The sequence below is a fragment of the Schistocerca gregaria genome, chromosome 2 (assembly GCF_023897955.1).
Source record: "Schistocerca gregaria isolate iqSchGreg1 chromosome 2, iqSchGreg1.2, whole genome shotgun sequence".
Lineage (NCBI taxonomy): Eukaryota > Metazoa > Arthropoda > Insecta > Orthoptera > Acrididae > Schistocerca > Schistocerca gregaria.
In genome coordinates, this window is record NC_064921.1 from 826377834 (window position 1) to 826400602 (window position 22769).

The following is a 22769-nucleotide window of genomic DNA, read 5'->3' on the forward strand; positions in this document are numbered from 1 at the left end:
ATGCGGCTTTTCACAGATGATGCTGTAGTATAGAGAGAAGTTGCAGCATTAGAAAATTGTAGCGTAATGCAGGAAGATCTGCAGCGGATAGGCACTTGTTGCAGGGAGTGGCAACTGACCCTTAACATAGAAAAATGTAATGTATTGCGAATACATAGAAAGAAGGATCCTTTATTGTATGATTATATGATAGCGAAACAAACACTGGTAGCAGTTACTTCTGTAAAATATCTGGGAGTATGCGTGCGGAACGATTTGAAGTGGAATGATCATATAAAATTAATTGTTGGTAAGGTGGGTACCAGGTTGAGATTCATTGAGAGAGTCCTTAGAAAATGTAGTCCATCAACAAAGGAGGTGGCTTACAAAACACTCATTCGACCTATACTTGAGCATTGTTCATCAGTGTGGGATCCGTACCAGATCGGGTTGACGGAGGAGATACAGAAGATCCAAAGAAGAGCAGCGTGTTTCGTCACAGGGTTATTTGGTAACCGTGACAGCGTTACGGAGATGTTTAGCAAACTCAAGTGGCAGACTCTGCAAGAGAGGCGCTCTGCATCGCGGTGTAGCTTGCTCGCCAGGTTTCGAGAGGGTGCGTTTCTGGATGAGGTATCTAACATATTGCTTCCCCCTACTTATACCTCCCGAGGAAATCACGAATGTAAAATTAGAGAGATTTGAGCGCGCACGGAGGCTTTCAGACAGTCGTTCTTCCCGCGAACCATATGCGACTGGAACAAAAAAGGGAGGTAATGTCAGTGGCACGTAAAGTGCCCTCCGCCACACACCGTTGGGTAGCTTGCGGAGTATAGATGTAGATGTAGATATTGAAGACACTTACTGTGTAAGGCATTCTGATACACAAAAATCAATTCTGCTTGCTGCAAGACTTGTCATGTATCTGAATTTAACTGTCGTAGTGTACAGCACTTCCCAAGTATCTTTTAGATTTATGTTCCTTACAAAGTCACACAATTCTTGCAAAAAATTAAAGTTAGGATTTGCTCTTTTGCTTGTAGTACACAGTTCCACTACTCTGCAATCAAAAGATTTTCCAGGTTGTCTTTTAAGAGATGGATTGTAAAACACACACATTCTCTACAGGTATGCTGTCTTTGACTGAAACTGCAGTCCCACACTCATTTTCAAAAAACGCATATAAAATTTCATTAAAACCTGGAAAAATTAAATCTGTGTATCATTACTTCCTGCACTAGGCTACATAGGTATCAGCATTGACGAAGTCTTTCAAGGTATCTAATTTTAGAAAACTCCAAAACCTGTTGTTATTTGTAGTCACTATGTTATACAGTTGTATTGTTCTTTGTAACAGTCTTTCCAGTTAATGTGAAAAAGAAAACTGTTAGACTTGAACACTGATTTAACATTAAGTCTTCTTTATATAATAATTTTGACACAGATTTTCCATTGCAATTTATTACAGTGAATCTGAGTGCAGTACAAGGAGTCACTCACCATCATTTCTATTCTCAATCATTATTTGAAGTGTGTCATCAGCCGTTGTCACATAATGTTCCATTTCTTACATTTCAGTTGCCCAGTCAATTTTATCTGAAGTTTTCTTTTTTTGCTCTTCTCCATATAATCTTCTTCGCAGCCCATCATTGTTAACTGTCTCACCCCCCCCCCCCCCCTCCCTCCCCATCAAGGGTGCTCTTGCCATTCTTTGGCGGGTTCGTGCTTGGCTACCACAGAGCCTCAGCCTGTGCAGCATCTTTTTCCTTCTGTGGTGCGTGTCTATCCTCTTGCTATTCTTTTTCCCCTCCCTTGAGGATCATGCTTGGTGTGTTATTAGGAATGTTCCGCATTGCCCGTCGTTGACATAAGAACACTTTTCACCACTGTTTGTCATGCCTTATGCCTTTCTTTCATTTAGAACTATCCTTCCTCTGCTTCAGCATTTGAGGTTCCCCTTTTTCTTCTTCTTCTTCTTCTTCTTTCCTATTGGCTCCTGAAGACCGGACCATGTGTCTGACAAGTAACAGGTGATTGGGTAACACGTAATTGTCAGCCCCCAGGTCGACAGTTAGGAATCACGTGTGTGCTACCTGGTACAGGCCAGGCCCAGGGAGGGGTGATTGCCTGAGGCGCTACCTTCCCAAATTGCTGATTGGTTCCTCTGCCAGGTGTTCAGGAGTTGCGAACAGTCACCTAAGGCGGTGCGCCCCCTTATGCATGGGGCTCCCAGTTGGAAGGAGAGTGTCATCGGAGACATTGGCAATCATGGGGGATTTTCTCACATTGAGCCAATCATCTTCACAATCTATGAAACGAGGCTAACAATTCAAAGACCCTTCCATCTGCACCACAGCTTCTCATGGTTTCACGTACTGAATATGGTCAGTCCTTTGCAACGGTAAATCCGTTTATTATTCAGAAAGGTGTCGATGCAGTTGCCGGCCCTGTCAAATGCTACTCTCGTTTATGTAATGGCACTTTGCTTTTGGAGACTACTTCTGATTCTCAAGCACAACATCTGCTTGCAGCCTCGCTTCTCCAAGGCTATCCTATTCATGTCAAGGCCTGTAGAACTTTGAATTCTTTCCATGGTGTTATTTATACTAGGCTGCTCTATGGTCTGACTGAGGCCGAAATCCAATCATACCTCTCTGGTCAGGGTGTCATTGCTGCCCATTAGGTGATGAAGAAGGTAGATTCCTCCATAGTGCCCACACACCCTCTTTCTCTCACCTTTGATAGAGTGGTGCTTCCATCCAAGATCAATACAGGCTATGAAATTATCACAGTCCGACCATACATTCTGAATCTGATGCACTGCTACCAGTGTCATCCTTTCAACCACACTAGAACGTCTTCTTGGCACCCAGCCAAATGTGTAACGTGTGGTAGGGATGTGCACTAGGGTGATTGTCCGCCTCCTTCTCCCCGCTGTATCAATTGCATACAACTGCATAGGCGGCCACGCCGCCTCCCTTCAGTGTTGTCCCATGTATCTGGATGAGCAGACTGTCCAGGAGGTCCGAGTAAAGGAAAAAAATGTCTTCTGCAATTGCTCACAGGTTATTGGCTAATTGCAAACCCTGTGTTCTATTGTCTGCACTAATAGTTCTGTTCTTGCTACATCTCACACATGAAGGATATGGAAACACAGACATGTGACCTCAAACTCAGCTCTTAGGTTGTGAAATCGCTCTGTGTCAAGGTAGCATCGCCATGCCCTCGTCCAGCTGTGCAACAAGCCATCAAACTTTCACCTCAGGGTTTGAAGCCACCAGCTACACAACCAGTAGGCCAGAAAGGCCAGGAGTACTTCCATGAAGATTTCTAACATCCTTCTAGCCAGCCAACACCTGAATCTTCCTCTTCTAACTGGGCTCAAGAAGTCCAACAATGGCAAATGGGTTGCTCCTTCACTGACTCGAAGATCCTCTTGATGGTGTCACCACGTGATACCTTCACCCGGCAGGGCCTCCGTGTTGTTGGTGCACACCACCAATCATTTTTCTGCGTTGGACTCCACAGACCGACAGCACAAGAAAGCCAATGCTTCTGTGGACCTCATGGAGCAGCATCCTCCTGCCTCTGTGTCCTGTAGCAGCAAGTCTTCGCAGGCTGGCACTCAGCAACCACTGAGGTGACACTCCTTCATTTTTTCCTCATCATGACTCTCCTCCAATTGAATGGTTGCGGCCTTCGATCCCACAAAGAAGATTTACAGCTGCTTTTAGAATTGCAGCGTCCCCTTGTATTCTGCCTTCAGGGAACAAAATTGTGTCCTCACAACCACGTTGAGATCTCGCATTTCTTCCCGGTCCATTTTGATCTTCCCCCCAAGGTCGGCATTCCATCTCACAGGGGAGTCATGCTGCTCATATGGGACGATGTTCATAGTCAACCTATCTCCCTGGATACCAGTCTTCAAGATCTTGTGGTTCACCTTTACCTTCCTCACCTGACTTGTTCCCCATGTACTATTTATAGCCCACCATCGTTCGATGACACCAGGGCAGACTTCTTCCAGCTTATTGGCCAGCTACCTCTCCCATTTCTGCTACTCAGTGACTTGAATGCACATCGTCCCCTTTGGGGTTCTCCAAGAACCTTTCAGAGAGGTGCCCTCTTGGCTACCCTTCGTAATCAACTTAGGCTTAACTTCTTCTGCCCTAACAGAGGAGCACTCATATTCCTTTTTGACTCCTCACACACCTATTCCCATTTGGATCTATCCTTCTGCACAGCCCAGCTTGCCCAGTGTCTCGAGTGGTCCATTCTTTCTGACACTTACTTGTGTATTTCCCATGTGCTGTTCGTTTGCTGACTCCCACCCCACCTGTGTGCACACCCTCAGTGTCCTATGTGTCCTGAATGGTACTTCCTGGCGTGCAGATGGAACCACTCTCCTCCGTTTGTACCAGTCCCTTGTCTGTTCGAAACTAGACTATGGGTGCTTTGTTTATTCGTCTGCATGTCCGTCCCTCTTATGCCGTCTCAACACTATCCACCATCATAGCATCCGTTTCGCCACTGGTGCCTTTTACACTAGCCTGGTTGAGAGCCTACATGCTGAAGCTGCTGAACTACCACTGTCCTACTACTGTGACTATCCTTAGCAGGTGTGCATGCCGTTTTTCAGCCATGCGTGGCCACCCATCTTATGCCTCCTTCTTCAATGACTCCTTTGTTTGCCAGTATGGCGCACGCTCCTCCTCTCTGTTACCTCCTGGAGTCCGCTTTCGGCACTTGCTTTGGTGGCTTAATTTCACACTACCTGCAACTTTCCCAGTGGGTGTGAACCCTTCACCTCCTTGGCTTCATGCGGCAGCCCACGTTCACCTTGGCCTTCATTCGCTTCCTAAGGACGGTACTCCATCCTCACTCTAGTGCCTTCAATTTCACGACCTTCACATGGAACTTTGCGATAGTACCCTTATGTACACTTATGTCTCTCGGACTGACCATGGTGTTGGGTGTGCCTTCGTCATTGGAACCAATGTTTTTCGGTATCGGCATTCAGCACATTGCTCAGTATTTACAGCCAAGTTCTTCGCCCAGTATCAGGTCATGGAGTACATCTGGTGACACAGGCTTTTCGTTTGTGTCTCCTGCTCAGACCCTTCAAAGTGTCTGTGCACTGTACTGCTCACATCCCCTAGTGCAACGGGTCCAGGAAAACTGTCATTTGCTCACTCTTGATGGAGGCATGGTGATGTTTATGTCAGTCTGCCAGGAAATGAGGCTGGTGACATTGCTGCCAAGGCTGTAGTTCTTGTACATCAGTCCACTAGTTTCTACGTTCCTTCCGATGATCTCTGTGTTGCTATCTGTCAGGAGGTGGTGTCCCTTTGGTATTGCCATTGGTCCTTCCTTGTGGGAATAAGCTCCATATTATTAAGCCTCTCCCAGCGGCTTGAACGACTTCTTCTCAGACCTCCTGCTGGGAGCAGGTCATTTTAACTAGGATGTGTATAGGGCACTGCCTTTTTAGCCATCACCATTTGTTAAGTGGCGCTCTCCTACCACTTTGTGCACATTGCACCCAAGGTTTAACTGTCTGCCATTTCCTGCTGGAATGCCCATTTTTCATCCGTTTACTTTCCTGCTTGGGTTTTCCATCCGAGTTATCAGCTGTTTTATCGAAGGATGCACAGGCTGTCGACTATGTTTTACGTTTTATCCAATATAGCGAAGGCCATTTAATTTTTAGTTTTGGACCTCCGTTTCTGTATGGTGTGTTTTATAGCCGCTTCTCCATGTCCCTGTTTTTACCTGTCTTCTCTTATGTCGATTGGGATTGATGTGTAGTCATTTTTTAATTCCTCTCTATCTTCATGTTCTGTAGTTTTGACTTGGGTGCATATGACCCACAGTTGTTTTTGTGCCCTAAAACAAAACAAGACAGACAGTTGTTAATTGTTGAGTCATCCATACTTTGTTGTCTACTATTTGATCTGTGAGAAATGATGTTTCTGTCATCCTCTTTGTCTTGACTGTACATAAAACTATCTGAAATTTCCTTGTTCTCTTATTCTCTGTCATTAACATGTTCTTTGTTTTTCATGTTACTTAGATGCAGTTTTCTTTGTTTTTAGGAGCCTTATATTCTGCTGCTAGATTTGCAATCCTCCGCATATTTTCTTTTGTGGTGCCACACTATGTTCTTTGATAACAGTAGGTTTAGTTCCTTTGTTATTTAAGTCATCTGGTATGGATGCAGCAGTGAAGCTTCATCTTTAGCAGAGAGACTCCTGTAGATCAATCCCTCACTGTTTCAAATCAGTGGAGTTCTTTGGGTGTGCAGCTTGTTAGATGTGAGATGGTTTCGCTTCTTGTTTCCTGTTTCACATTTGTCGGCTTTGCATGGGGATGCGGTACATCACTTGGCATTGTCTCTGTGACGTCGTCAGCTATTTTGCTGTCCCGATAATAAAACTCATATACTATTTATAGTACCTCATTTCCTGATATAATTCTATCAGCATCATGTGTTTTAATCCACCTACATTCTATTACTTTTGTTGATATCTCGTAACTGTTTTCAAGATACTGTCCATTCTGTTCAACTTCTCTCACAGGCCCTTTTCCAACTCTAACAGAATTACAATGTCATCAGCAAACTGCAAAATTTTTGTTTCTTCTCCCTGAACTTTAGTTTTATTTCCAGATTTCTCCTTGTTTTCCTTTACTGCTTGCAGTGTGTACAGGTTGAATAACATCTGGGAGAGGCTACAACCTTGACTACTGCTTCCCTTTCATACTATTTGACTTTTATAACTGCACTCTGGTTTGTGTACACATTGTAGATAGCTTTTGGCTTCCTGTATTTTACACTAGCTATTTTCAGAATTTCAAACAGTGTCTTCCAGTCAACATTGTCGTAAGCTTTCTGCAAATCTACAAGTGGGATGACCATAGGTCTGACTTTCTTCAGCCTACCAACTAAGATAAGTCATAGGGTAAGTACGGCCTCATGTGTTTATACATTTCTCCAGAATGCCAACTTACATTTCTCGAGGTCAGCATCTAGCAGTTTTTCCATTCTTTTGTACGTAATTCATGTCAGTATTTTGCTGCCATGATGATTGATAATATTCACACCTGAAAGCACCTGCCTTTTCTGGAATGGGAATTATTAAATTCTTTTTGAAGTCTGAAAGTATTTCACCTGTCTTTACACACTGTGCATTCAAGTTGTGGTAGTTTTGCCATGACTGACTCTTTCAAGGATGTTTGTAATTCTAAGGCAATGTTGTCTGCTCTAAGAGACTTCCATCTCTCAGAGATCTGTCCAATTTTTCTCACAGTATCGTATCTCCCATCTCATCCTCATTTATTTCATCTTCTCTTTTTGTTATATTGTCACCACATCCATTTCTCTTGTGTATCCCTTCTGTACCAGCTTTCAGACTTCTCTTCTTCTTGCCATCTGAGTTCTATTCCCATTAAGGTGCTTGTCTTTTCTCCATATCTGTCTGTAATATTCCTACATGTTGCATCTATATTCCCCATACTCGTGCAGCTTATGCAGCCTTGCATTAGCCATCCTGCTTTGTCAGTTTGCACTTCTGCTACTTACTAATTTAAAGTCTGTGGTAGTATTTAAATAATAAAAAAGTAAAAGCAACAACTCACGTGAGCAGTTGAGGCAGCAAGTCATTAACAGCAATGTAAAAAGGATGGGAAACGTCACTGGCTTTGATACAAGTTGTCCTTCAGAACTGATTGAATACACATATTTAAACACAAATATATCTACGTGGCATGCAGTTAAATTGTGAGAGCAATGAATTGACCACTGCCAACTCTGTTAAATATTTGGCATTACTATAAGCAAAAACTTGTCATGGTCTGATCATGGATTGTTTAATGAAGCAATTAAACAGTTTTGGTTATGCAATGAGAGTTCTAAATAAAGTAACTTATTTAGCTTATAAGAAAAAGGCAAAAGTCCTGAGTTCAAGTCTTGGCCTGGCGCACAGCTTAAATCTCCCAGAAAGTTTCATATAAGTGAACAGTCTGCTGCAGAGTTGAGATTTCTTTCTGTTAAAAAAGTTCTTTATCATGCATATTTTATATCCATTGTGCAAACCTCCTCAGTATACTGAAGCTACGGAAAAAAATAATCTGAACTGTGGTGGGAACAAATAGTCAGCAGTCATGCAAATCTTTATTGGAAAACCTTGACATAATGATAATTTCTTGTATGTTTATATATGAAATATTCCTCTTTAAGCTAAAAAATCCATGTCTTTTAGAAGGAAATTCTTTTTTACCTACTTAAAGAACAAGACATATACCAGACTATAAGTTACTTTGTCACAGGCTTAGGTGGTTTGAAAATACCCTGTATTACCACATGAATTTGAAGCTTAACACTAAATTACGGTCTAAGTTCAAGGACTACAAGTTAGAACCACAAAAACAAACAAAAAGTACTTAAAAATCTTATGTTGTTATAGCGTAGAAGATTTTATAAATTAGGAAGATGAGTAGGAGATATTAATTTTTTTTCCACCTTATAATCTCCGTGTATATGTGTGTTCTATTTTAATGGAGGTATTTGTTCTTTTTTATGTACCCATATTTATAAACTAGAGAAGCAAACATTGAAAAATATGTAAAAATGTGTTATAACGGTGGAGAAAGATTTAAGAAGAAATGTGACACCTATTAAGTTTTTTATGTTGTAACATGCGTACACATGCTTCTTATACATACTATTTTTATATGTACCTACTAGCTGTTATGCTTCTCCTGCATATCGGTAGTTTTATTGTGATGAGTGATGGTGAATAAGTGAACTAGTAGTTTAGGGGATGTCTTTGTAAATAGTGCTGTAGAGACATACATATAAAAAATTTATGCAGTGCCGGTATGCAGGTACATAATGATTTGAGTTATTTTGATGTATGTCAAATCTGAAAACATGTTTTATATTTTCTAATTATATTTGAATTGTCTCAATTTATTACATTCATGCAGAAGCAGGGTTTCTCTGGCTCACCTAGTACTGGATGTGAAACTTTGCCTCCAGAGCAACACATAACAACTATTTCTCTGTTTCATTTTAATGGTTATTGTGCCTTGATGATTAATTGATGACTAACATAGACAGTTAATAGATCATAATCAAATGCAGCCCCACCAAAAGCAACCGGCATTCCACACTCGTAAAGATATGATTCTCTGTTTGTCATACAGCCTTTAAATGACACATCGTTGTGATTCTTCAAGCACTTTGAAGCGTAAGAGATGCGTGATGCCCAGGATTTAAAATCTGAAGGGCTTGTGATTGTTGTAATGTCTCTCTGGCTGTTAACGCCACCTGACGTTCTGCATCCAAGTTCTGGCAGATGTGAGAGTGCTCCGAGGTTTGTTGGAGTTGAGTAACTTTTGCAGCTTGAGCTCTTGTAGAACTGTGCAGTAAATCAGACTTACATTTACAATGTTTATAATTTTAAATATGCTTCTCAGGCTTGCCGTCCAATTTTCTTGTTGTATCTGCACCAAAACTCTCCAGCTATGTCAAGTGGTGTAAGGACTGAATATCATAAACCATGCGCGCAGTAACATTGGATTTGTACTTTTATGGAATAATCTAGAGCACTAATAGTTGCTGACCATAGGGCCAGCATCATCTGCATTTTACTCATGTATGCCATATTTGAAAATGTTAGTAATACTCAAAAAGACAAAACTTTCTAAAGTAGCCAATGGTTTCTTTAGTATTCAAGCTATCTCCATACCAGAATTTATAAAAATCGTTTCAGCATTTTTGTCGTGAAAGCGTAACAGACAGAGTTTTTGGATTTCTAATATTAGTATGGATGTGGACATACAACTGTATTCATTGATAAGTCACCAATGTTTCAATCAAATGACTGTAAATGACGTGTTATGTGACAATAAAGATTCTATTCTGTTCCACCTATCACGGCTGACTGCTTTGTGATGGCACTGCAGTTAGCCTAGGCTATTTGGTTGTGCTGGGTGGAGTGGACAAGTGGTGAAAAGAGGCTTGGGGAGGGTGGCTTCTAGCTGGGGGAGACAGACAGTAGGGGGCACGGGGTGAGTGACATTAGGGTCATGGGGCAGAGGTGGGTTGGGGCTGGCCTCAGTGCTATCTCCCGCCTCACGCCCACCTCCACCTCTGCCCCATGACCCTGACTATGCTCATTCTGCATTCACACTCTCCTCTCCACAGTCTCTCTTTTCCTGTGCTCTCTGTCATCCTCCTAATCCACTCTTCCATGATACTGTGCACTGCACACAGCTTCTCATTTCTGCAACCAAATGAGTTCGCTGGTGCCAACATTCCTATTCAGTGCCCCTTGCCCCACCTTTTCCTCCCACTCGTCAGCCAAGCTTCCTCAACCCCCCCCCCCCCCCCCCCCTCCCTCTCCCTGCTTTCTCCTCTCATCGATTCCATCTTACACAACACAAGATGCAGTGCAAGCACAGTTTAGTCGTGTGTGTGTGTGTGTGTGTGTGAAAGCCAGCAATGTTCTCAGTCTTGTTTATGTGCTTGTCAGCAAATCAGTGTCTCAACTAAATGGTGAGTTGTTATCTTTACTCTTTCCATCTTTTATCATATACTTTCATACTCACAGGAATTGTCTCAATTCAGTAATTAATTTATGGACAAAAGAGACTATATTTTTTATTTTATAAATTGGTTCTTGGCTGTTACACCATTGTCAGAACAAAGATAAATATTATCTTTGTACTTGATTGTAAAAAATTTGTGATAAGACCTTATGGGACCTTGACAACACATACACCCATGCCCGAGGGAGGACTCGAACCTCCAATGGGGGGAGCTACGTGGACTGTGACAAGACGCCCTAGACCTCACTTCTACCCCGTGCAGCTTTGTACTTGATGATGGCATATGAACTGAGTAGTAGTTTTTGACATAATGAATATTGTAGAATATTATAGTAGCATCATGTAGTTTTTCATTTGTAATGTATAAAATATTCTACCAAGAACCAACAGGACAGTCTGTTAATGTAGTAATTAATATACAACATTACAGAAAAAGCTTTGGAGAAGAAACGAAAAGAAGAAGAATCTGAAGAACCTTTTCAAGTCCGCTTGAAGAAGTGCCTTGAAATGTGTAGAAGCTTGGAAGGTGTAATAAGTATGGTTGAGGTAAAAAAACCATTAAATAAGTATCACTGTAGTAAAACACTGTTGGAAGAAGGAGAAAGGATACATTGGTGAAACACTGTACGTATTAAGAACAACTTAATTTAGACTTCCATCTGTGGAACTCTAATTTAAATCCTTTCTTGGTGTTCTGAAATCATTTCCATTGACTATAGGAGTTAAAATTTTTCATATATTTAATTTTTTTTTAGCTGCATAACATTTCTTCCATTTGGTGTGCCTCATCTGAATTTGTGTCACTGAATCCACTGTGGGGCTGAGGTGGGGTAGGAAAAAGATGGAACTGGTTCCAATAAAGTTTTTTTTTTTCTTGGGTTGATGCATGTTGACCACTGTGTAAATCAAATTTAATTTTTTTTCTCCATGCAATTTCAAAGTAGCCATGTTGTGTGTATTGCATTCATATGGTTAAACAGAAATACCATGCCATCATAATTTTCTTAATTATCACCATTGGAATTTCACCCAAAATTGCTTAATGTTTGGAAAGAGTCTGCTTCTTCATTTCTGGCAGGTAAAAACAGGCAGCTGAATTGAATCGTTGTGCCTTTCTTGAAGATTATCTTCGTGACGTACATCCCATTCGAGGGTGCACCATATTGGTTAATCTGCATTTAAATTTTTATAAAACAACTGAAACTGTTGGTTTATCAAAAATTCCTACACACCTGTTGTGTTGCAGACATCCACAACGAAAAGACTGTTACACATTGTAGGTTTTAGCCAAAGCTGTCTTCATCAAAGAAAACACATACACATAGGAAAAATATATTAAAAACAAAGCTTCCAAGACTTACCAAGCGGGAAAGCGCCGGTAGGTAGGCACAATGAATAAAACACAAACACACACACAGAAATTCTGTGTGCGTGTTTGTGTTTTATTCATTGTGCCTATCTACCGGCGCTTTCCCGCTTGGTAAGTCTTGGAATCTTTGTTTTTAATATATTTTTCCCATGTGGAAGTTTCTTTCTATTTTAAAAACACATACACATTTATACAAGCAAGCACACTTCATGCACACATGGCTGCTACCACCGGCAACTCCGATCAGAATGCGACTGTCACGTGAGTAGTGATATGGAGAGGGGTGGGGAAGGAGGAGGGATAGGGGATAGCGGGCTAGAGGTGAGGGGGGGGGGGGGGGAGAGAAGAGCATTGTTTGATGGTGTGTGTGGGGACTAGAGACTGCCAGGTGCAGCATTGGGAGGTGAGGTGTGAGGGAAAAAATGGGGAGTTTGAAAAGGAGAAAAGCAGGGAAAGGGGAAGAATGGGTTGATACATTGGCAGAGCGCAGACTCACAGAGGGTGAGGTGATGTTAAAAAAGAGAGAGAAAAAAGGAAAATGTAGGTGTCTCTTAAGAAACCTTTCAACCCTTTATATATAAAGCATAATGTGTGAAAAGGTTTTCTGTAATATTTGTCAAATGCTGACCAAAAGCAAATGTTAAAACAAATTGCTCACCAATTTTTTATTGTTTTAAAATTATTCCCCTCCCCCCATGAACCATGGACCTTGCCGTTGGTGGGGAGGCTTGCGTGCCTCAGCGATACAGATGGCCGTACCGTAGGTGCAACCACAACGGAGGGGTATCTGTTGAGAGGCCAGACAAACGTGTGGTTCCTGAAGAGGGGCAGCAGCCTTTTCAGTAGTTGCAGGGGCAACAGTCTGGATGATTGACTGATCTGGCCTTGCAACATTAACCAAAACGGCCTTGCTGTGCTGGTACTGCGAACGGCTGAAAGCAAGGGGAAACTACAGCCGTAATTTTTCCCGAGGACATGCAGCTTTACTGTATGATTAAATGATGATGGCATCCTCTTGGGTAAAATATTCCGGAGGTAAAATAGTCCCCCATTCGGATCTCCGGGCGGGGACTACTCAGGAGGATGTCGTTATCAGGAGAAAGAAAAGTGGCGTTCTACGGATCGGAGCGTGGAATGTCAGATCCCTTAATCGGGCAGGTAGGTTAGAAAATTTAAAAAGGGGAATGGATAGGTTAAAGTTAGATATAGTGGGAATTAGTGAAGTTCGGTGGCAGGAGGAACAAGACTTCTGGACAGGTGACTACAGGGTTATAAACACAAAATCAAATAGAGGTAATGCAGGAGTAGGTTTAATAATGAATAGGAAAATAGGAATGCGGGTAAGCTACTACAAACAGCATAGTGAACGCATTATTGTGGCCAAGATAGATACGAAGCCCACACCTACTACAGTAGTACAAGTTTATATGCCAACTAGCTCTGCAGATGATGAAGAAATTGAAGAAATGTACAATGAAATAAAAGAAATCATTCAGATAGTGAAGGGAGACGAAAATTTAATAGTAATGGGTGACTGGAATTCGAGTGTAGGAAAAGGGAGAGAAGGAAACATAGTAGGTGAATATGGATTGGGGCTAAGAAATGAAAGAGGAAGCCGCCTAGTAGAATTTTGCACAGAGCACAACTTAATAATAGCTAACACTTGGTTTAAGAATCATGAAAGAAGGTTGTATACGTGGAAGAACCCTGGAGATACTAAAAGGTATCAGATAGATTATATAATGGTAAGACAGAGATTTAGGAACCAGGTTTTAAGTTGTAAGACATTTCCAGGGGCAGATGTGGACTCTGACCACAATCTATTGGTTATGACCTGTAGAGTAAAACTGAAGAAACTGCAAAAATGTGGGAAATTAAGGAGATGGGACCTGGATAAACTGAAAGAACCAGAGGTTGTACAGAGTTTCAGAGAGAGCATAAGGGAACAATTGACAGGAATAGGGGAAAGAAATACAGTAGAAGAAGAATGGGTAGCTCTGAGGGATGTAGTAGTGAAGGCAGCAGAGGATAAAGTAGGTACAAAGACGAGGGCTGCTAGAAATCCTTGGGTTACAGAAGAAATATTGAATTTAATTGATGAAAGGAGAAAATATAAAAATGCAGTAAATGAAGCAGGCAAAAAGGAATACAAATGTCTCACAAATGAGATCGACAGGAAGTGCAAAATGGCTAAACAGGGATGGCTAGAGGACAAATGTAAGGATGTAGAAGCTTATCTCACTAGGGGTAAGATAGATACTGCCTACAGGAAAATTAAAGAGACCTTTGGAGAGAAGAGAACCACGTGTATGAATATCAAGAGCTCAGATGGCAGCCCAGTTCTAAGCAAAGAAGGGAAGGCAGAAAGGTGGAAGGAGTATATAGAAGGTTTATACAAGGGCGATGTACTTGAGGACAATATTATGGAAATAGAAGAGGATGTAGATGAAGACGAAATGGGAGATACGATACTGCGTGAAGAGTTTGACAGAGCACTGAAAGACCTGAGTCGAAACAAGGCCCCCGGAGTAGACAACATTCCATTAGAACTACTGACGGCCTTGGGAGAGCCAGTCATGACAAAACTCTACCAGCTGGTGAGCAAGATGTATGAGACAGGCGAAATACCCTCAGACTTCAAGAAGAATATAATAATTCCAATCCCAAAGAAAGCAGGTGCTGACAGATGTGAAAATTACCGAACTATCAGTTTAATAAGCCACGGCTGCAAAATACTAACGCGAATTCTTTACAGACGAATGGAAAAACTGGTAGATGCAGACCTCGGGGAGGATCAGTTTGGATTCCGTCGAAATGTTGGAACACGTGAGGCAATACTGACCTTACGACTTATCTTAGAAGAAAGATTAAGAAAAGGCAAACCTACGTTTCTAGCATTTGTAGACTTAGAGAAAGCTTTTGACAATGTTGACTGGAATACTCTTTTTCAAATTCTAAAGGTGGCAGGGGTAAAATACAGGGAGCGAAAGGCTATTTATAATTTGTACAGAAACCAGATGGCAGTAATAAGAGTCGAGGGGCATGAAAGGGAAGCAGTGGTTGGGAAAGGAGTGAGACAGGGTTGTAGCCTCTCCCCGATGTTATTCAATCTGTATATTGAGCAAGCAGTAAAGGAAACAAAAGAAAAATTCGGAGTAGGTATTAAAATTCATGGAGACGAAGTAAAAACTTTGAGGTTCGCCGATGACATTGTAATTCTGTCAGAGACGGCAAAGGACTTGGAAGAGCAGTTGAACGGAATGGACAGTGTCTTGAAAGGAGGATATAAGATGAACATTAACAAAAGCAAAACGAGGATAATGGAATGTAGTCAAATTAAATCGGGTGATGCTGAGGGAATTAGATTAGGAAATGAGACACTTCAAGTAGTAAAGGAGTTTTGCTATTTAGGAAGTAAAATAACTGATGATGGTCGAAGTAGAGAGGATATAAAATGTAGACTGGCAATGGCAAGGAAAGCGTTTCTGAAGAAGAGAAATTTGTTAACATCGAATATAGATTTATGTATCAGGAAGTCGTTTCTGAAAGTATTTGTTTGGAGTGTAGCCATGTATGGAAGTGAAACATGGATGATAACTAGTTTGGACAAGAAGAGAATAGAAGCTTTCGAAATGTGGTGCTACAGAAGAATGCTGAAGATTAGATGGGTAGATCGCATAACTAATGAGGAAGTATTGAATAGGATTGGGGAGAAGAGAAGTCTGTGGCACAACTTGACCAGAAGAAGGGATCGGTTGGTAGGACATGTTCTGAGGCATCAAGGGATCACAAATTTAGCATTGGAGGGCAGCGTGGAGGGTAAAAATCGTAGAGGGAGACCGAGAGATGAGTACACTAAGCAGATTCAGAAGGATGTAGGTTGCAGTAGGTACTGGGAGATGAAGCAGCTTGCACAGGATAGAGTAGCATGGAGAGCTGCATCAAACCAGTCTCAGGACTGAAGACAACAACAACAACATAAAATTATTCCAATTGTTTCATATGCCTCTTTGTTATTGTGGTTGAGAGATAATGCCACCATTTTATACCAATAATGAAAGAGCAATCTAAGCATTTGTTAAAAGCTGGATGCCCCGTACAGAAAGAAAAATGGCAGTCAGTCTTGTGGTGGTTCTGCCTGCTTTGTTTTCTTCGTTTTTCGTCCTCGGTGTCGACATGCCGTGTTGCTACACTGGCTGAAAAATGGGATTTGTAATTTGGACACTGGCTACGGTAAATGATGTAGCTGACAGATGCTCAGTTGTGTTTCACTGTCTTTTACTTTCACTTTTCACAACCACCCATATACACATTTAATTTGGCCAGTGGACTATTGTTTAACTTTGCATAAGCCTAATTAATAGTTAGCAGGTGCACATCCACATACTGCTACAAGAGTTTACTGTTGAACATCTACAAGCATATGGAGCAGACACTGTTTTTGTTTTTACACACGGCCTAATTGTTTAACTCTTATTCCACATTAGAAGCATTATTGTTGTTCTAACCAACCCAGGTTTCTCGTCTGAAACTCGGTTGTGGACTGACTGTGTCATGACCAAAAATCCAGCCCTTATATATCATCACAATAATAAGTGCTGAAACTACACATTGTTCGAAGTTAAATTTACAGAAATTACAATTAAAACTTAACTCATCAAATTAACTGAATACATCAAAAAATTCTTTCCTTTTAACAATTTCTTTTACTGCAAGAGTTAGGCCAAATTATTTATTTAAATTATGAAATTAACAAATATCATTACACAAACAATACTTTTGACAAAACTGTTAATTACTTTGGTATTAATTTAGGGCTGGTTTTGCTAACATGTTTTCGAATAGAGCCAAATAGATACTTTAAGATTACTAGTATTTTGTATTCCAAATGTTTATAATTAGTACAGAATTTATATTTTTTTATATGTCAACAATATAATTTGAGTTACGACACAATTACTGATTTCGCCTTATAACAACGCATAGTCAGAATAAATTAGAAAATCAATTACATACATAAAACTAAGCAGAAATTTAAATCCAGTGATATATTCTTTAAAAATGAAGGCCAGTCTTTCTCTTTTATGAAAATGAAAATTATATTCACGTATGCTAAAGGTAAATAGTTAAAAGGAACAAAACGAATTTAAGGAAGCAGATGGCAAAACAAGAGGGGAATTAAAGTTATCCTAGCTTGCTTCGTCACAGTCTCATTCTTCAGAAAGGTAACAGTCAATTTTCAGGGATGTAAATTAGTTTCTCCGTACTGATTACCCTGTAAAGGATTAAACAGTAATGTGAATATTACGCAAGTCTTCTGGATTTCTTGCAGTGAAGTAGATTTCATCATCAAACTAGCTACGGATTGTAAGAATATTTGGAAATGAAAATTCTTATAAACTGCTTTTATATCTGTTATCTTAAAAGTAAGTGTAACATGAGTTAATTGGCATTTTTCATTACTCAGAAGGATATATGTTCCAGCAACAATGTATAAATCTTAAAATTAAAGTGCTCATTGAATATGACCACACATTTAAGGCTAATTTGTTAAAAATGACATGTATGCTATTTTGAGAGAGCTATTGGCTCCTGTCAACCTTTCTCTTGGCACATCAGTGCAAAATTTGTCCCTTTCTTTTTGATGATAATATTCTCTCTGGTGTCAACATCATTTAAGTTGGTTTTAATGTAAAGTAATTCAGCATAAATATTGTAATTTGCAATTGTGAGCACCTTCAGATTAACACTGAAGGGACAGCAGTGTGTTGAGATCAACTTTCCATACTTATCTGTATGTCCATAATACCACTCATATGGCAAGTGTGTCACTCTATCAGTAGACCATAAGATAAACAGAGGACATTCCACCAAAATTTTAAACAACATGTTCTGTTTATTTATATTAAAAACAAAGATTCCAAGACTTACCAAGCGGGAAAGCGCCGGCAGACAGGCACATGAACAAAACACACAAACACACACACAGAATTACGAGCTTTCGCAACTGGCAGTTGCTTCGTCAGGAAAGAGGGAGGGAGAGGGAAAAATGAAAGGATGTGGGTTTTCAGGGAGAGGGTAAGGAGTCATTCCAATCCCGGGAGCGGAAAGACTTCCCTTAGGGGAAAAAAAGGACAGGTGTACACTCGCGCACACACACACACACATATCCATCCGCACATACACAGACACAAGCAGACAAATATGTCTGCTTGTGTCTGTGTATGTGCGGATGGATATGTGTGTGTGTGTGTGCGCGAGTGTACACCTGTCCTTTTTTTCCCCTAAGGGAAGTCTTTCCGCTCCCGGGATTGGAATGACTCCTTACCCTCTCCCTGAAAACCCACATCCTTTCATTTTTCCCTCTCCCTCCCTCTTTCCTGACGAAGCAACTGCCAGTTGCGAAAGCTCGTAATTCTGTGTGTGTGTTTGTGTGTTTTGTTCATGTGCCTGTCTGCCGGCGCTTTCCCGCTTGGTAAGTCTTGGAATCTTTGTTTTTAATATATTTTTCCCATGTGGAAGTTTCTTTCTGTTTTATTTACATCGTCATTGTTCTGTTTATTTTGTATATTAATGGCTGGAATTTGTTGTTTCACTTGCTTACAGGCAAAGAGGGATCTTCCAGATCACAGCATAGGCAGTGTTGCTGAGGTAAGCTGCTGTTTTGAAATTTCTGACATTCATTCTGCTCATTGATGAGTCTAGTATTTTGTAAAATATTTTATGTGATATAACAAGAAATTATGTTCTGTACATTATGAGTGGTATAGGATATCTGTGTAACATATTAAATGGTAGAGAAAATGAAATATTCTGTACAAATATTTTATTATATCTAATTTTGATACTTCTTTTTTTCCTCACTGTACATAATAAATATCATTAGTAATATTACAGGAAAATGTTATTGTATGTGCTAGAATGCTGGTAACTTTGGTGAGTTACAACTCTCAGTTTACAGTTTCTTTTAATGCACAGCTGGATTATGAAACAGTCACAACACTATGGTATTTTGAGGTTAAGGTTGCAGTGGAAACATGACTCAGGCAACCTAATCAACTGGAATGAGGATCCCGTAGACAGTTCCTGAAACTCTCTCATTTCACATCTTCGCTTTGCAGGAATTTTTCGTGTGAGTCTGTCGTCACCTGCCACCACACCTGGTTCCTAATCATTGTGATTTGCAGCTACCTGAACAGCTCAGTGTTTATTATGATTATTATTATTATTATTATTATTATTCACTCAGTGTTATCAACTTTTGACACACAAGTTGTATATGTGGCTGGAACTGTTGTGCCAACTATGTCATCTGTGATATAGACATGCTATTGAACTCCCCATTGTGGCAGTGAGTCATGTGGTTTTGACATTTCATAGCGTAAATGTGCACATTTTTGCGCTTGGAAGTCATTTTACCATCTTGTCCTGAATTTTTTTTTTTTTTTTTTTGGGGGGGGGGGGGGTGCGTTGCTGTTTGTGTAATATGAAGCAAAAAACAAGCTATATTTGTGACCACTTATCTACAAGTTCCTTACTGATAATATTAAGCATAAATTCTGCAGAATATTATTTATGGAAGAAAGTGAGACTTGTCATAGAAAATGAAAGTCAACATCTTTTACAGGGCATTTGAATGTTATGAATGAATGATAATGAAACTGAAAGAAGTGCTCTACACAGGAAAACACAATACGGCCACATCGTGAAAGCTAGGAACTTGCTAGCAAATGATCAATGGCAGAGAATAAGACATCACCTCAATTGTATTACATTACCTTATCTTACAATACATTACATGGATCCCATGGACTGTTGTCTTGGGGATATGGAAGGAAGTCAAGAATGTACATTTAATTTAACTGCAGGAATTTAAATTACATCACATTACTGTATTATACCATTAATTCTTGTGCACATTAACCTAAAATGTTAAATTTATAAGATTTTGTGAATGTACTTTTAAATGGAAGGAGGAGATGCCAAATATAAAGCTTTTTAAACAGTCTTAAACTACATTACATTATGTATGTGATGCTAAATGTGCTCTGGTAGGTTGTCATCTGACTCTTCTCTGCACTGATGTCAACCTCTATGACCTTTGCAGAGGTTTTTGTTTGCTCCTCTGCTATATTAGTACTTTCCACTACTTTTTGTGAAGGGAGTATTACATATTCTAGATTATCCAGTGTAATTCCTGTGTTGTCATTTTGTATTTGCAAAATTAGTACTTTTTATCTGTGCATTTGATAATTGTTTGTTACATTAATTGGATGAAATGCACATAAACCTAAGATTAGCAAAATTATTTATAGTAACATCCTTGCAAGGCAGAAGTGGACCCTAGTTTGTTCAGATTCATAATTGAATTCAGGACTAAACAACTGAGCTTGCAATGAAGTGATTAAGGTACTTCACTCCCTTTCTGAAAGACTGTAGTTCAGCTCACCATCAGACCATCCAAATGTTGTGTGGTTTTCCTAAATTGATTAAGTTTAATGATGGTTTGTTTCCCTTTGAAAGACCATGACCAACTTCATTTCTTGTTTCTGTCATGTCTGAGTTTGCACTTCATCTCTAGTGATCTCTTCATTGACAGAACATTTCCTTCCCATGATTAAATAGAGCTCCCAATTAAAATCGAACAGAGGTGCAAGACTTAATATTTATTCAAAGACTGACACCTTCCAATGACTAGGAAGGGGTCCGAACTAAAATTACTTGCAAACTTTCATACTTTATCTTTCCTTACATATTTTACCTATAGTATAATTAGGGTAACCCCCCCCCCCCCCCCATGAACCACGGACCTTGCCATTGGTGGGGAGGCTTGCGTGCCTCAGCGATACAGATAGCTGTACCATAGGTGCAACCACAACGGAGGGGTATCTGTTGAGAGGCCAGACAAATGTGTGGTTCCTGACGAGGGGCAGCAGCCTTTTCAGTAACAGGGGTAACAGTCTTGATGATTGACTGATCTGGCCTTGTAACACTAACCAAAACGGCCCTGCTGTGCTGATACTGCGAACGGCTGAAAGCAAGGGGAAACTACGGCCGTAATTTTCCCTGAGGGCATGCAGCTTTAAATGTGGTGCTACAGAAGAATGTTGAAGATTAGATGGGTAGATCACATAACTAATGAGGAGCTATTGAATAGAATTGGAGAGAGGAGAAATTAGTGGCACAATTTGACTAGCAGAAGGGATCGGTTGGTAGGTCATTTTCTGAGGCATCAAGGGATCACCAATTTAGTATTGGAGGGCAGCGTGGAGGGTAAAAATCGTAGAGGGAGACCAAGAGATGAATACACTAAACAGATTCAGAAGGATGTTGGTTGCAGTAGGTACTGGGAGATGAAGAAGCTTGCACAGGATAGAGTAGCATGGAGAGCTGCATCACACCAGTCTCTGGACTGAAGACCACCACAACAACAACAATAATTAGAGTTTTAGAGGTCCTACCTTCAGAATCTATTTCTTTCAAGGATTCAGTTATCTGTGAATCCTTAGGGCTTCTACAACTTTCATACTGCACAAACTGGCTGATTACAGTTCTACAAAATATCTACAAACTCTCGCTGGAGCAATGAGCTTCACATTTCTCGCCTTGTGGTCTGCTTGAGGTTGGTAGCCACTGTATGACTATGGGCCGGGATTTGCTCCTAATGGCTGCAGTTACAGTGGGAGATGGGATTAAATTATTAAAATTAAGTAATTATATTAATTGCATTTAAATACAGTGTATGCACCAATATCACATTAGGTGCTGGAATGTTTTCCTCTTTCTTGAAGGCATAGTTCAACACATTTACATTTATTTGTAAGTACCTATACCAATATTTCACGTATAATCAAATGCATTTAATCAATTATCTCTGTCTTCAGTTCATCTATTGTCATTGGGTTATTTTGATACACAAATGTTTTAGCTGCAGAACAGAGAAAATATTCAGGCAGAGAGAGATCTTGTTAGTGTGGTGCCAGAGGCCTTTTCATAATTACTCTGTCTCCAAAGATTTCATCAAAAAGTTGTAGTAGTTGGTGTGCCATATGTACAGTAACATTGCCTTGTTAGAAAAATGGGTGATTGATCCTGTTTTATTTCAGCAAGGTAATAAATGGAGGAATTATCTTGGAACAATAGACATCAGAAGTGGCAGTAACATCAAAAGAGATCAGCTGTATAATTCGCCTTAAGGCAATCCACATTTCGAATTTCTCTGCATGCTATGTCATTTCTCTTAAGGCATGTGGATTTTCTGATAATGAATTTCATGAATTTTGGGAATTAGTGTAGCCAGGTAGATGAAACAAAGCCTTATCAATGAAAAATAGTTGATCTAAAACACCAACTCTGTATTGGTTAACATATTGCTGAAACTATTCACAATATGCCATTCATTTCCCATGGGCCATGCAATGTAATTGTTGTATAGTAGTAATTGTATATGGGTACATCCCCAGTTCTTTGGTTGCAGTCTTGTGTCTGTCATACAAGAGACTTCATGCTCTTGCGGTAATCTCCTCACTGACTTTGTTGGACTTCGCAACATGATGTCCGAAATGTTGATAAGCTTCTGTTCTGTTAAAATTGTGGGCCTACCAATTCGTGGTGCATCTGGAACTGAACTGGTTGTCTATAATGTGAAGATCAAATCACATACAGTGTCACGATGTGGACACTTCGAAGTAGGAAATCGAAGTCTAAATTGTCACCCCACATGCTCCGTAAAGTTTCCTCCTGTACAGAAAACCTCTTCAACTAAAAATGGTCTCTCACTACTTAGCTTACACAAGAACTAGACAATAAC

General features: G+C 40.2%; 1 protein-coding gene across 5 annotated transcripts in view; it reads left to right on the forward strand.

The window, feature by feature from the left end:
* LOC126335175 (uncharacterized) overlaps window positions 1–22769 on the forward strand; it is a 224843-nt gene that overhangs the window by 7779 nt on the left and 194295 nt on the right. For all 5 annotated transcript variants that reach the window (XM_049998169.1, XM_049998163.1, XM_049998165.1 and 2 more), the window contains exons 3-4: window positions 11021–11136; window positions 18566–18610. In XM_049998169.1, coding sequence (XP_049854126.1) covers window positions 11021–11136; window positions 18566–18610 — 161 coding nt within the window. The remainder of the gene's footprint in view (window positions 1–11020; window positions 11137–18565; window positions 18611–22769) is intronic.